Consider the following 15,744-nt stretch of genomic DNA (forward strand, 5'->3'; position numbering starts at 1 on the left):
TCAGGCCTCTTTATGGCAGATCGTGCAGGTCGCAAGTGGATCCTGACTGACAAAGCCACAGGTGGGTTCATCTTTGGGGAAAGAAGGAAGCAGCTGGAGGATAGAGTCACTGTGAGGCTGTCATTCCAGGCACTGCTTCCTGCATGGATAGTGGGATTCCTCTTCTGTGCGGTCCCCTCACTCGGTCACCTGATCGTTTTAGTAACCATTGATTATCGGATTTTTCTAGTGTTAAATGTTTCCTTTGTATTGATTAGCCGGAATTCTTTTTTTTTTAAGAGACAGGGTCTTACTACATTGCCCAGGCTGGAGTGCAGTGGCTGTTCCCAGACACGATGATGGCGCACTACAGCTTCGAACTCCTGGCCTCAAGTGATCCTCCCACCTCTAGTTGGGATTCTTTATTTATAAAGAACTTGTCCCCATTAACAATTTGGCTATGCTAAGTACAGTTCAGACAGGAAAAGCAGGAGAGAACTTTGATGAAGTTTATTGGGATAGATTTCTCTCCATCTGACTCTAAAGCCCCATTACTGTCCATTTCCACTTACTGATCTGCTTTTTTCAGGTGTCTCACTGCCCAGAGCAAATTTAATTCTGCCCTTTATGTGCTCTTAAAAAGTTTTAGTTTTTCTGTGGCTTTTTCCTAAATGGTGCTCTACAGATTATGCTGAGTGAGGGGATGAAAAGTCACAAGTACATCTTTGGAAGCTTCCTTGCCTCAGCGTATCCCTGCTCAGATAGAAGAGGCAGGGGCTGGATGACAGGCCACGGGAGTTTACTGTATTCCTCCCTCTCCTGGTACCTATTTGTCATTTTCCATCATAAAAAGTTTGGGAAAAAAAAAAAAAGAAAAAGTTTGAAAATAATAACAACAGAAAAATAAACAAATCTCGTAACTCCTGATTGTACCTGCTGTTCATTTCTGCACCTGACTGTTGCAGGCTCCTGGTGACCTTCTTCTTCTTCTGTTTGTCATCTGGGTTCCACTTTCCATTTTAAAATATTGGTGCACTCTGCATCTCCATCCTCTGGCACACACACCTCAACCTGAGAGTTGTTCCCACCCTTCTTCCTAGTGATTTCTTCTGGGAATTTACTGGGTACCCCTTGCCCTTCTCTGTAGTCAGATCACATGTCCTCCAGAGCAGGGGCCCCCAACCCCTGGCACCACAGGAGGTGGGTGGCAGGTGAGCGAGCATCACCACCTGAGCTCCACCTGTCAGATCGGCAGCGGCATCAGATCCTCATAGGAGCACGAACCCTATTGTGAACTGATGATCTGAGGTGAAACAGTTTCATCCCCAAACCATCTCCTTCAAACCCCCCATCCATGGAAATATTGTCTTCCACAAAACTAGTCCCTGGTGCCAAAAATGCTCGGGACCGCTGCTCCAGAGCACATGCATATTCCACAAGCTTTAGCAGAATGCTTTCTCTCCTGCCGTCTTCAGTTTAAAGCCTTCTTGGCAGGGTCATCAGGCCTTGCAGTTAGCTTGTTCATCCCCACATTGGGAGCTCAATTTTCAAAATAATAAACCATGGTGGTTCTGAATACTGAAACACAGAACCCTGATTTCATAATGCTCCTGGGCATCTCTAGTAATTTCAAAAGGAAATCATGATATTATGTCTCCAAAATAGGTTTTGAGATATCTTTACTAATAAAGTAAAAATGAATTCAGTTTTAATATTTGGCCTGTGGGATGCGGGGCATGAAAAGCTTCCTGGTGGTCTGCAAAATCAGGCAAAAGATAGAGTGACCCGGTCTCAACCAGAGTCACTCCTTTGAATGTTATTCCAGAAAGCAGTTTTTCTTAGTCTTGAGATGGTGCAGCAAGAGAGAAGAAAAGACTGGGTGCTGAAAAGCACCCTGTGCACCAAAGCACCTGTGAGGCTGCTCTTGGCTTCATGAGAATATTCCGTATTTGCCAGATGTAAGACATATTTTAATCCATAAATCCTCCAAATGTACCCAAAAGCCTTGGACTTAGGAAATGCGGAAAAGGGAGATTAAATGTCCCAGAAGGAGCTAATAGAACAGAAACAGAACCACTGGGAAAGAAACGCTTTTTCTCTTCCCCGCTTGCCCTACTATCATGAGGTTACTTGGACCTCCTTTTTGTGTGATATTGACATTCTCTTCATGACCTTCCTCTTCTTGCCCTACATATGTCCTCTTTCCTTCTAGTCCTTGGTATTCTCAGCCTAACTGATGTCTGCCTGCTAGACTAGCTTCTTTACTGATTTCCTGTTATCTTCTTCCACTTCTATACTGGCACATACCATGCCTGTTTTTCTTCATATAGTGGCTTTCCTTAGATGTCAGCCACTGATGTAAATATTTTTCCAGGCCTGTAAATGGAAGATTTTTAAAAGACTTCCTTCCTGCCTGTCACCCCTAGAAACACCTATAGATACCCTTGCTGGCTTCTTAAAAACTCAAGCAATATGATCCGTAATTTCATTTCTTACTCATTATTCCCTCCTTTCTAATCATGGTCCCGGTTCCCATTTGGGCCAGTATTTCCTTGATGTATATAGTTAGCGTTCATGTTTATAAACTAAAGAAGGCATTTCATAATGTAAATTTTCCTTTGGGTTTTAAGAATTACTTCTCTTCCACCAACTGTCATGTTTATTATTTGTTTAGCTCTCTTTCTCTCAACAGCCATCAATATTTTTCTCCCAACTAAAGATATTTCCATGACCAACTTGGAAGGCCTTCGGGCTGAAAGATTCAGTTACAGCAAACAACAATTCCCAAAGGTTTCCCAGACTGTGAGGGCAAATGAAAGGCCCATTCTTCCTCAGGCTGTCTGTCCTGCTCTATCTTGTCGTGGGGTGAGGGGAGGAGGGCCTGCCATGGTGCTGGATAACTGCGACAGCCCTGCAGTCCTGTGCTCTGCTAGGCTAAAGCCTGTTAGTTTCTGGAGGACTTCAGAAACGTACCGGGGTGATGACATCACATCATACTGCCCTGATCGTATTTTTCACATTCTTAATATTGATTAGGAGGAGTGGTTTCGCCTGGTTGCTTATTGACAAATGCACTCGATTAGCAACTGCTTCATCTACGTCATGTGCAGTGCCAGTTCTGACCACCGCTGTGTTTCAGAAGGGAAGCCGCCTGCCAGTCCATCTGCCCTGATTTCATGGCTTTTATCTTTAATCTTTACATCTTTGAAGGCCTTTGACGAATGATGTGCTTCCTGGCAGGAGAAAATCACTGCTGAAAGGAGACCTGTGTTGTCTCTGCTTTTCTTTCTGTTTCCCGAGAGCTTTAGTCTAACATCTGTGATCCCAGCGTACTCAGAGTCATCTTTCAAAAGCAGTGGCGTTTATTATATACCTACTATGTGCCAAGCACTGTAATAGATTTTAATGTGTCATCCCATCTAGTTCAGCAGCCCTGTAAGATGAGTGATCGCCATTTTACATATGAGGAAACAGGCTCATAAGCCACTGAACAGCAGAACCAAGATTCAGATGTAGGTCTTTCTGACTGCGAAGCCTTTAATGGAAACAAACAGCCTACTTTTTCTCACATAAAATGCACCTGATCTACAGCACCATGAGAGTGTGGTTGTGGAGAAAATTCGACTTCATTCTGGATCACAGTAAAAGGCATTAAGGCTGTTCAGTCTGTGGAGGGCAAGACTAAAGGGTTCTGAAAATCATGAAGAGTATGATCAATGATTCATTTTCATATCGTATCCAATTATTGAGCACCTCCTGTGTTCAAGTTGCTCAGCATTAAAAGACAGTCTTCGGCCGGGTGCAGTGGCTCACGCCTATAATCCCAGCACTTTGGGAGGCCGCGGCAGGTGAATCACCAGGTCAGGAGTTCGAGACCAGCCTGACCAACATGGTGAAACCCCGCCTCTACTAAAAATACAAAAATTAGCCAGGCATGGTGGTGCGCACCTGTAATCCCAGCTACTCGGGAGGCTGAGGCAGGAGAATCTCTTGAACCTGGGAGGCAGAGGTTGCAGTGAGCTGAGATCATGCCACTGCACTGCAGCCTGGGCAACAGAGCAAGACTCCATCTCAAAAAAAAAAAATAAAAAGTCCTGCCAACAATGCAAGCATGCAGATTTATAAAAAGAACAGCAGCAACTCCTTGGGAACAGGTCAGCACATACCTGGGCCAAATGAATAGTGGCGGCAATAAAGTCACAGGAGGGAGAAACCAGGTGGGCTGTCCCCTCAGAGGCAACCCCATGAACCATGTGGAAACTGCCAGAAGACCTGGCCTGAGACTGGCAGGGCCTAATTCCAGACAGAGGGACCTGCCTGAGGAAGTTCACACGGCATCCAGGGAACACATGTGATTGTAATGAGGGGATAGAGTACGGTGCTTGCGGGAAAGGCTACGTAAACTCCTTCAACTATTAGCTATTTGGACTTTATTTTCCTGATCGGAGAAAGCAAAGTAATTTTTTTATGGGATTGCTTTTGCCAAACAATATTTTAAGATGTTAACCATGATATATATACTTATTCATCCAATAATACTGAATACTGAAAGAAGTTAGCCTTGGGAAAAATAAATTCCCTCAAATAAAATAAATAAATTCCAATTCCACATATACATGCACATATGTGTATGTGTGTAAATTCCATTACACAATAGGCAAGTGATGAAACTCATTGCCCCAGGAGAGATCTGGAAGAGAGTAGATTGGCTCATGAATGATAAATCCAGAGTGTGCCAGGCTGTGACCCTAACCTTTAAAGCAACTCTCATTGGCGCCCATGGTCTACCACAGTGCTCCCCTGGTGCCACCATCGGAGACAGACCACTGTAAAACCTCATGGCCCCTTGTTTTGCAGCGTGCAAGGCCAGGCTTATGAGTAGATGTCATAATCTGCCACCCATGTAATGTGATTTGAGAGGCATCACTTTGTATGGAAGTTTTAAAAGATCCCTCTGGCAAGTGCTAAAGTAGCGTGATTACAAAGGAAGGCAAGAGATGGTAGTGTTTATCCAGGGAGGCAGGAGGAAAAGTGTTGAATTTGGGGTCTGTATTTGAAGGGAGAGAATCAGCTGGTGCGTTGAATGTGAAGTCAAGGATGACTTCAGAGCTTTTGGCCTGAGCAACTAGAAGAATGTTATTGCCATTTATTTGGGAAGAGTGGAGACTTGGGAAAAGCATGTTTCCCCCATTTTGGCTCAAGAATGATATTCGTTAAAAAAAAAAAAAATAGAGCCACGTCAGGCCTCATTGTCCTTGACAGGGAAACGTGGTCCTGCAGCCAGTTCTTCCAGAGATTTGGGTTCGACTGCTGCTTGATGAGGAAATCTTTGTGTTGGCACCTGAACTTTCTGAGTCACCTTTGACCTTTTTTCCATTTTGACCAATTCTATAAACTTTACCATGAAGCTTGAGAAGAAAAGCAGCAGGGGGCCCAAAGAGGACAGTCCTCTCTCTCCCTTCTAGGTCCTTCCTGGCCCTAGTGTTAAGTGTTAAGGACATTCTAATATATGGGAAAACTCCCAAATCAAAGGCCTGGGCCCCTGACTTTACCATAAACTCAGTCATTTGGGGAACAAAATCAGCCCTCCTTTGATCTGTATTGAGAGTTTTTTTTTTTTTAAATAAAATTTTTATGTTTACTTCTGAGTTAAAAAAAAAAAAGACAGGTTGTATTTACTAAACTGAGTGAACTCTAAGGTTGTGTGTAGCTCTGAAATACTAAAATCTTCAGGACGTTAGAAGTATGTGCCTTTATCATGAGCCCCTGGTTCTGGCTCTGACTCGTGAAAGGGAAGGAGCCCTGCCCTGTGACTTCTCTAGGGTCTCAGCAGAAGTCAAGTGACATGCAGCAGGGGTGAGAGGGCTCGGAAAGGGGCTGTACTGAGGCCAAGGGTCTCATTACCAGGACTCTACAGGGGCCCTGTGAGAAAGAAAAAGGAGTGCTTCCACCCCTTAAAGTAGAACACGAAGGGCTTCCTGTTGCTTAATCAATCGAAATGACCCAGAATACAAGCTTGGATTAACATGCGCCTCTAGATTAGGGCTAATCAGGGGCAGGCTGAGCAGATGCGGGGACAGTCCCAGCCTGATTACTGTACCTCAGCATTTAATCATCTCTCTTCCAAGGGCAGCTGCCCGACTTAGTGCACGCTGGGCTTCCAGGCCTCCAGCCCCTCCCCCTTTCCCTTGCCAGGGACATGAAGGCTGCTAGGTCAGAGACACTGAGGCGATTTAATCTAATCCCATGTCAAAATGGCTGTGTGAGAGAGAGAGAGGTCTTAAAATCCCTACAGTGGGATGGTCATGCATTTATTTAAGGTGGCAGTAGACAGAAACTATGTAGAAAATAGCGGAATTGGGGTTCCAAGGCATGCAAGTTTATGAAATGACTCCCATTATGGCCTCCCTCTCCTGGGCTTCTAAGGTGTGTGGCTGTCCTCACCAGTTACTCATCCCTGGGAGCTTTGGGTGGGGACCATGTCCTCACCCAGGTGTGGCCAAATGTTCTTCTTCCCTGTCTGGGGTGGAGTACAGAAGATGGAATCTTTCAAAACCAGCTTTATTTGGATGAATCTTGAATGTAGTAATTTTTTTTTTTTTTTTTTTTTTTTTTGAGACGGAGTCTTGCTCTGTCGCCCAGGCTGGAGTGCAGTGGCCGGATCTCAGCTCACTGCAAGCTCCGCCTCCCGGGTTCACGCCATTCTCCTGCCTCAGCCTCCGGAGTAGCTGGGACTACAGGCGCCCACCACCGCACCCGGCTAATTTTTTGTATTTTTTAGTAGAGACGGGGTTTCACCGTGTTAGCCAGGATGGTCTCGATCTCCTGACCTCATGATCCGCCCGTCTCGGCCTCCCAAAGTGCTGGGATTACAGGCTTGAGCCACCATGAATGTAGTAATTTTTAAGTTGCTTTTTTTCTTGGCTGGAAGCTCTTGTTCCAAAACAGCCTCATCACCCTAAGGCTCACCCACCTTAATCACGCAGTCCCTAAAAGGGACACATGTTAAATCTTAGAAGGCAGGTTTCATTCATGGTAGTAGAAAACATTCCAGCACCTGCTGACTGCTGGCCACTCAAAGATGGAGACTTAATCCCTCCCTTAAGGAATCTACAGTCTCCTTGGGGACAAGACATGCAAGCAGTGAGGATGAATGAGGCCACTGCCTCCAAGGAGCCTGTACAGAGAGCCGAGGAGGAGCATGGGAGAAGAGGACCCAAGATGGAGAGGAGAGAGGCTGGGGCTAGCTCTCGGAGGAAGGGGAGGAGCCCCCTCCAGGCAGAAGCCATAGAGGTGTGTGCTTGGAGAACCTCAGTCAAGTAGTTCATCTGGCTGGCGTGTGAAGTGAGTGGGGATTAGTGGATCACCAGGCTTAACCGAACAACAGTGGCTGACATGAAGAGTTTAAATACCTGCAAAGGGGTTTGGACTTGATATCCCGTGAGCCACTAGAAACCACTGAAGAATTGTGAAGAACAGCAAGATCAGGTCAGATATTCAGAAGATCATTCTGATGATGGCAGTATCAACCAATAGATAAGATTTTTGCATTAGAACCTTGCTTCATTTTATTCTGGGGAAAATCTTCCGTGATACTATAAAAACTATTTTACCAACTGGGCATGGGCCCACATCACAGGAAACCCAAACACATCACAGCCAGGGTGAAAGAAATTCAACTTTGACAATTCTTTTAGTTTGTGTTCACACCAGCCCTAACCCAGATGGTTGCTCAGTTAGAAAAGATCTCCCTGCACACTGTAGTCACTGTGTTTGCACAGCAGGGGACTTGTTCCCCAAGCCTGGAGCTTTTGGAACTGAATGGAGCCCAGAGGCAAGAGCAGTGAAATGAAGCTGACCTTTGCTTCTGGTTTTGCTTGCTACTTGCCAGCACGTGGGTTCCCTGGAGGAGTACACAGGTGTCTTGGCTTTGCCACTGGGCATTTTGGGTGATTTCATTAACTTTGCCTGTTTGACCAGAGGAGAGCATGATCATGATACACTGGGAGGAGGCAGGGGACTGATGGGGTTGTACGGTCTTCACATATACATACTCAGGCCCATGCCTTGAATCTAGACGCTGGGGAGAGGGCCCAGCTGCACACTGGTTGAGGCCGGCAGTACATGGCCCTTGAGGCTATGCTGATAGCAACTTGTGGCACACTTTGTACTTCATACTATGAGGAACATGAAATAAGACAGAGCCAGGCCTGATCTTGAAAGAATCCTCTGTCAAGTGGGAAGGCCTGTTGCAGACATGCATCAACTGGCCCAGCCGGCTTATCCATGGCTGTCCCTGGGCCTCCTGAGAATCCAGAGGAGGCTGCTCCAGCATTGATGAGGCTGGGATGGGGCAGGTTCCACAAGGAGGGAAAGCTGACCCCAGTGTAAAGGGAAGGAGTGTGGGATAAGTCTATCTCATGAATAACCTGAGCACAGGCCCAAAAGAGTGTGGCTGATGGATTGGGGGAACTGAGAGTAGTCTGGGGGTGGGGGGCACCTAGAGCACAGGGCACCTGTGAGAGAGTGAGGGAGATGAGACTGGAAAGATGGACCAGGGCAAATCATGAGAGGCCTTGAAGACCATGCTAAATCATTTGAGCTTTATTATAAGCTTTGGAAACCTTTTTAAAACCATGGAATTTAAATGTTTGAGATGAGGAGAGTAACACATTATGGAAAGATAATTTGGCTGGGTGTGGCGGCTCATGCCTGCAATCCTAGCACTTTGGAAAGCTGAGGCAGGAGGATCACTTGAGCTCAGGAGTTCGAGACCAACCTGGGCAACAGTGAGACCTCATCACTATTTAAAAAAATAAAAAAATAATAATGAAGATAATTTGAGTGACTGGGAAGGGGTGAACTGAAAGAGGGACTGATTAAAGACAGTTAAGAGCCATTTGCAAAGGTTTAGTTGAAAGAAATTGAAGCCCACAGTTTTGTAGGCCAAGGCCTGGCCCTTCAGCCTGCTTTCCCCCATGCCCATGTGTACATGGAGGCTGGCCTCTCTCCTCCTCCTTTCAGGCCTGCATTGCAAGTGTGGGGGCGACTGGCCACGTCTTCCATTTGTGTGAGGGCACACCAGAGGAGCCAGGGTTTCTAGTGATCTGTCACCTGAACAGCAAGTCTCACTTCATGAAGTCTCATTGCATCGTCGAATGCTTACCCCTTTTCCCTAAACTGGCAGAACTTGCTCCTAGAAAACAGTTACATACAATTTAACATTGGAAAATAAAATCTTATATTTGATTTTTTGCATTAGAAAATATTTTGACAATCCTTTTTTAAATTAATTTTTATCTTCATCAAAGTACTCTATGATTTAAATGTCAAAAAGAACTAAAAGGGGTCTCTCTGGGTCAGTTTTTCAATAGAGTGGGTGAACCTCAGAGGCCCAGTCAGCAAAGGTCTTTAGGTCTAGATGTTGGGGTTGGTCTAATCAATTAAATTCAAACTTCCCACTCATTCTCATTTTTGGCCTCATCCCTTTCTGCAGTAGCTAGGCCTCTACGTCCTAAGCCCTGTGTGAGCATAGGAGTTGCCCCTTCCACTTCTCTGATAAATCAGAACCATTTCACATTTGCTTTGCATCTTCCAAAAAAATGTTGACATCCCTCATTTATATCCTTTTTTCCTCATTCACTGTAATTGTAGTTTCAGAAGGAAGAGAGATTGATGTATAGATTAGTTACTGCCTTACTTACTGGGAATCCTTTTTTTAAATATATTAAGTTATCAGCTTTCCCTTTTTAGGCTGGACTACCTTTATGGAGGTTACGTGTTTCTTCCTTTAAGCCATCCTTTCTACTCTGAAATAAGAGTGATATTAGGGAGTAGATGGGGTCTTTTTTTTTTTTTTTTAAGTTGACACCAAAATGTGTTTTTGTATTTTACTGGTGTGTGAAATCTAAAACTCAGGAAACAAGTGACCTAGGCTTTAAAAATAAATAAATAAATAAATAAATAAAATAAGCTTGACTATGAAGGAAGGCACATAGATGGAGCAGTGGCCAGAAGACAGGATAGGAGAGGGACAAGTTTTTTCTTTTCAGGCTGAGAGAGACTTGAGCATAGGCAGAAAGAGGGTTGAAAAAGGCAGTGTAGCCAAATAGCAAAGAAAAGTAATGGTGGCCTGTTCTGAGAGGGAGAAGACAGGCCGGGGACATTTCACACCTGACAGGCCTGTGCTTCCTAGATGCGGAGGCAGGCAGGGCCCTCTCACAGCAAGCTGGGGAGGCCCTACCCTAAGGCATGTTTCCACAGTTCCTCCAAACTTTTCTTCCTGATAGTCTGTTTTAAAAAAATTAAAATGGCCAGGCTTGGTGGTTTGCGCCTATAATCCCAGCTATTCAGGAGGCCAAGATGGGAGGATCGCTTGAGGCCACGAGTTCAAGACCAGCCTGGGCAACATAGCAAGACTCCATCTCAAAAAAAAAAAATTATATTAGCCAGGCATGGTGGCACATGCCTGTGGTTCCAGCTACTCAGGAGACCGAGGTGAGAGGATCACTTGAATCCAGGAGTTCGAGGCTGCAGTGACCTGTGGTCACGCCACTGTCCTCCAGCCTAGGCTACAGAGCCAGACCCTGTCTCTTTAAAAAATAAAAATAAAAGTTAAAATGGAAAAAAGTTGATTTCATAGAAGTAGAGAGTAGAATAACAGTTACCAGAGTCTGGGGAATGGTTGGGGACGGGGGCAGGAGAGGTTGGCCAGCAGGTGCAAAGGAAGAATAAAACTTCTTCTGGTGTTCAGTTACACAGTAGGGTGACTGTAGTGAGTAACAATGAGGTCTATATTTCAAGACAGCTAGATTTTGAATGTTGTCACCACAATGAAAGATAAATCTTTAAAGAGATTAATATGGTAATTATCTCGATTTGATTATTCTACAATGTATACATGTATTGAAACATTACATTGTACCCCATAAACATGAACAGTTATTATATATCAATTATAAATCTTAAAAATTAATGAAAAAAATTTTAATGGGTGGGAAAGAGATGTCTTTGTGCCTGGGCCATGGGTATGTGATCACCTGGGGCTGGTGACCACAATACCTCAAAGGCAAGAGCTGGGTGCCCCCGTTGAGCCAGCATCCGGGAACTTGAGCCTGAGCCCCACTAACGGTCTTCTCTTTGTCTCTCCAGGCCTGGTCCAGATCCCTGTGAGCATGTACCAGACTGTGGTGACCAGCCTCGCCCAGGGCAACGGACCAGTGCAGGTGGCCATGGCCCCTGTGACCACCAGGATATCAGACAGCGCAGTCACCATGGACGGCCAAGCTGTGGAGGTGGTGACATTGGAACAGTGACATACAGCCATATTATGGCATCGTTTTCTAGTCTACTTCAAAATTTTGTACACGTTTGCAGAGGTGCAATCAAATGGAATTAAGTCTCTCGACTTTGGAAGAAAAGTTTTGTTAACCTTTTTTTTTTTAAAAGGAAGAAAGGCAGCGGATTTTGGAATTGCATTTTTTAAAGCACCACTCTTGATTTTCTGGGATTGGTGGAGTAAGAAACTGCGTTGTCAATTTCACTGTCCCAAAAAAGCCAAATTGTGGCAGGACTTCTTTCTGCGGAAATGTGTGTGTATACTTATGTGTGTGTATGTGTGAGTGTGAATATATGTATATGTGTACATATGGACATACACATTTACATATATATAAAGTATATATATACATATATATATATGTATGAAACCCGCATGGAATTATCTGTATGAAATCAAGGTGAGCTGTGGAAACAATAATTCACCCAGTTTAGTGGGTGGTAGGGTACGTGGCCAGACACAGTCACCCAGTTTTTGTTCATACCAGGGTCATGCGTTGAGCTACTGACAAACTCAGGCGGAGGTGACCATGCCCTTCACCAAAGCTGCCTCCCAGTGGCCACACAGAACTCTCCCTGCTGGACTCACCTGAGGGAAGAGGCTCCAGCATGGGGTGGGTCAGAGATGTGTTTGCAAGGTCCAGGGGCTGCGTGGTCTGCCAGCTGAGACGCTCCTCGGGCTGGCCCAGGTGCTGACCTTGCCACAGGCAGATGAATGTCTCGAAAGCTCCCGGGCCTCAGCCTCCCATCTCCTCTCCTTCCCAGGAATCCTTCTTGATCTCATGACTATTAAAATGTTGCTCTGGTTTTAAGGTCAGTCCTGAATTGCTCGTATATATGAACTGAAGGTAACAGAAGTATTAGGGGTTTGAGGAGTGCGTGCGTGTAAGTGTGCTTGTATGTGTGCGTGTATGGAAGGGGGTTGGAGGGGTTGGAAGGGAAAGGAAGGAAAGGAAAATCTTCCTAGACCAGGATACACCTGTGGGAGCAATTTTCTCTAGCTGTCTGTAGCTTCACAGAGGCGGCACTGGAACGAACAGGAAGGGACACCTGGTCTGTGGCCACAGCACCCTGAACGTCCACGATCTTGTGTGATCTTGGAAGCTAAGCTTGGTTAGGCCTGGTCAGTACACGGAAGGAAAGAAGGGACACCTGGCCATAGAAAACGGCTGAGGGTGTTTGCTGTGTTCCTGGATCAGGCCCTGCTTCAGAAGGGACTCCTGGAGGCCCATATTCCTGGATGCAGCCTGGTGGCCCAGGCTGGGAGCAGCTTGCCTCTTCGGAGGTGTTGACTGACTGGGTGTTCTTGATAACCGTTAACTCTGTCTTTCTCAGCTGCAAGCCCTGAGTCTCCCGTGGCTGAATTCACCTGACTTTTCGACAGGTCAAATCTCTGCTCCTTGAGTACAGGAACAGCTCCTCCTCCCTCCTCCCAGCTCTCCCCACGTGTGTGATAGTGTATTTAATGTGTTTTTTTAATGCGACATTAAAAGATTCTCCACGTCTTGCTCAACCTTTGAGAGAAGTTTCAGATTCTTGTATTTGCTTGTTTTATATAAAACTATCTAATGTTCTTTATATGTTCTTTTCTGTACGTAATGGGGGGAGGGAGGGAAATTTACATATAAATAGTCCTAGTTCTACAATGTGTTATTTTTTTAATTATTATTTTTTATCGTCATTGTGAAGTTGTCCAGGGACTTTAAAGTCCATGTTCCTTTGTGGTGAAATAACCTCCAAATAGTTTGAGAAGTTGCCAAGACGAAGAAAAAAGCAAAACCCCAGTAGCAGAGCATGGATTCTGTGTTGTTTCCCATTCTGTCTTTGACTGCCTCATTCAATAAATAGTTCAAAATGTGGCAACGGGAAGTGGAATTGTTCATCTCTATAGGAGCACTTGGCTTCTTAGGCAAAAGGAACTCCATCTTGGGGCAGCTTGTTCTACTTTCTAAAATGTAGTCCTCCTTGAGATCAGTGGTCTCCGACCTGTGCCGCTTCGACGCTGGGGACCTCTGTAAAGAAGACACTGAAGATTGCCCAGCGCCCCCTGCGAGCCTCATCACCAGACCAGCTCTATTTCATACATTTCATGTATAACTTGTTTTCTTACACTGATGTTCTGGGAGAAAAATCTAATTTAAAAAATCCTAGGCCAGGCGTGGCGGCTCACACCTGTAATCCCAGCACTTCGTGAGGCCAAGGTGAGTGGATCACTTAAGGTCAGGAGTTCCAGACCAGCCTGGCCAACATAGTGAAACCTTGTCTCTACTAAAAATACAAAAATTAGCTGGGCATGGTGGCAGGCGCCTGTAATCCCGGCTACTCAGGAGGCTGAGGCAGGAGAATCGCTTGAACCCAGGAGGCAGAGGTTGCAGTGAGCCGAGATTGCACCACTGTACTCCAGCCTGGGCAACAGAGCAAGATTCCATCTCAAAAAATAAATAAATAAAATAAGGGTAAGTGATGGTGCCTCTCCATCTTGGGAATTACTATTAAAGTGAATTGTCTTTCTCCAAGCAGAAGCCTCAAGCCATGAATTGTTCCCCCGCATCCTCACTCCCTCGTTTCTCACATGGCTTACTCTCTTAACGTGGCATCTGTCATCTCTCCAGCTGTTCCTCCTGCCCCATCCTTAGGACCTTCCTAGACCCCAGTGGCCTGCACCTCCACCCTTGTGCATACCCTAGCCTCAGCCTGGAATGACCTGCTGCCACCCCCACCACCCCTTTCTTTACATTGTTGGGTGTCTCGGCCGCTTTCCTGGTGATCATGATTAGAATGCTTGGATGGGAAGGCCAAGAAGCCTTTTCCTTGATGTCTGATAATGGTTCGGTGAAGCCAACTGCCTACCTTTCCCCCTTCTTCTTGCACACATGGCATACCCTCGCCTATTTTTCACCAGAGAGAATGGACTAGAAAAAGGATTGAATGCAGCCTAATCAACCACACATCCGTGCTATTGACTACCATGAACTAGCTGGGTTGTCTAGAATACCTGCTGACCAAGGGCCTCTCCAGAGGTGCCTTCTAGCTGCTGTTTGCCTGGCAAGCCTCAGATGCTGCTTTTGCCACAGGCATGTATTGACAACTGGTTTTGGTGGGGCCAATGGAGACCTTCCCTTCCATTCCTGCCTAAGTCACCAACAGGAGCTGCTAACTCCACTGTCTACAGGGACCAGGGAGGTCAAATCAATAAGGGAAGCCGAGGCAATTCCCGTGTGAGAGGAGGGAGTGATGGGGACAGGCAGAGTGGACAGCATCTATCTAAATGGGGCAGCCTGTCCTAGGTGCTGAAGATGGACCCTAATGCCCCATCTTCAAAATTGTCCAGAGAATCTGGGGAATCCAGATTTTTGTATGAAATGTGATTGCAACAAATAATTTACATACTCTGCAGGCAAACTAAAACACATCTGTAGACCAGACCTGACCTGAGGGTCAGCTGCATTTAACTCCGTGAATGCCTGTCATGTGCCAGGTGAATGAAGCGTGGTAGCGGCCTGTGAGACACAAGGAGAGAGGAGGAGACCTCTACATAAACCAAGCGCTGCAGTCCAAGGTGATGAGGCACCATCTGGACAGAGTACTAGTGCAGAATGAGCTCTGTTACCACGTTTGAGCCCCTCAAAGGTCCTCTGTTAAGTAGTTTATCATCTAGGCTCCACACAAGGATCTGGTGCCCACAGAAACCAGGAGACTGGTCTAAGATTACTGGCTTTCAGTCTTGCATCTGAGAAGGCCCACTGGTGATACAGGTGACTACTGGCATTATGCGAACTTGAACAAATTAGCTGAGGAGAATCGGAAGGGCAGAGCAGAGGAGGGGTTCCTTGCCCTGGGCCTCACTCAGGCCCAAGCAAGGCTCTCTCCCACTCTCAGTAATGCCTCCGAAGCTTGAGCTCTGGGCATGGCAGAGTCGTACCAGGTTCATGGTATTTCCTTTTGGTGTCAGCACCAAAACTCATCAGGGAGGAAACTGGAGCTTAATTATTTGGAGCAGAAGCAACGTGGGGTGAGGGAGTAGAGCCCGTGTTTTCCCTCTCACTCCACCTCAGCGGCTGGCGGCACCTAGGTCATCACAACTGGGGCTTCAGATGCCCCATCCCTGCACTCCCACCCGCTCTCTGCTGTTTACTCCCGGAGGCAGCTCTTGGAGATCACTCCGGATGCTGGCTGGCGGCAGCATGGAGGAAGAGGTACAATAGAGAGGGGAGGCGGGGCTCCGGGACTGGGCTCCCACTGAAATTGCTTTCAGCGTGGGTTTCCTCTTAGTCCCCAAGCCCCTCTGAATTTGAATTTCTCCCTCCTGAAAACCACTGGGCTGCTACCAAACATTTGTTGAGTATTGGTGGCCTGGAGTGTATAGCAGGGAAAGGAGGAAGAAGGGATAGCAGTCATCTGCAGAGGGGTGCCAAGGTCCCCTGAGAA

At 46.1% G+C, this 15,744-nt stretch overlaps 1 protein-coding gene across 6 annotated transcripts in view; it reads left to right on the forward strand.

Moving 5' to 3' along the window:
* NRF1 (nuclear respiratory factor 1) overlaps positions 1–12,829 on the forward strand; it is a 149,435-nt gene extending 136,606 nt beyond the window's left edge. For 5 of the 6 annotated variants that reach the window (XM_007982890.3, XM_007982894.3, XM_038004393.2 and 2 more), the window contains exons 11-12: positions 5–61; positions 11,131–12,829. In XM_007982890.3, coding sequence (XP_007981081.1) covers positions 5–61; positions 11,131–11,294 — 221 coding nt within the window. In that variant the 3' untranslated portion in view covers positions 11,295–12,829. The remainder of the gene's footprint in view (positions 1–4; positions 62–11,130) is intronic. The other variant, XM_007982896.3, reaches the window with a different exon arrangement.
* Positions 12,830–15,744: the final 2,915 nt, after the last annotated feature.

The sequence above is a fragment of the Chlorocebus sabaeus genome, chromosome 21, assembly GCF_047675955.1.
Source record: "Chlorocebus sabaeus isolate Y175 chromosome 21, mChlSab1.0.hap1, whole genome shotgun sequence".
NCBI classification, from domain to species: Eukaryota; Metazoa; Chordata; class Mammalia; order Primates; family Cercopithecidae; genus Chlorocebus; species Chlorocebus sabaeus.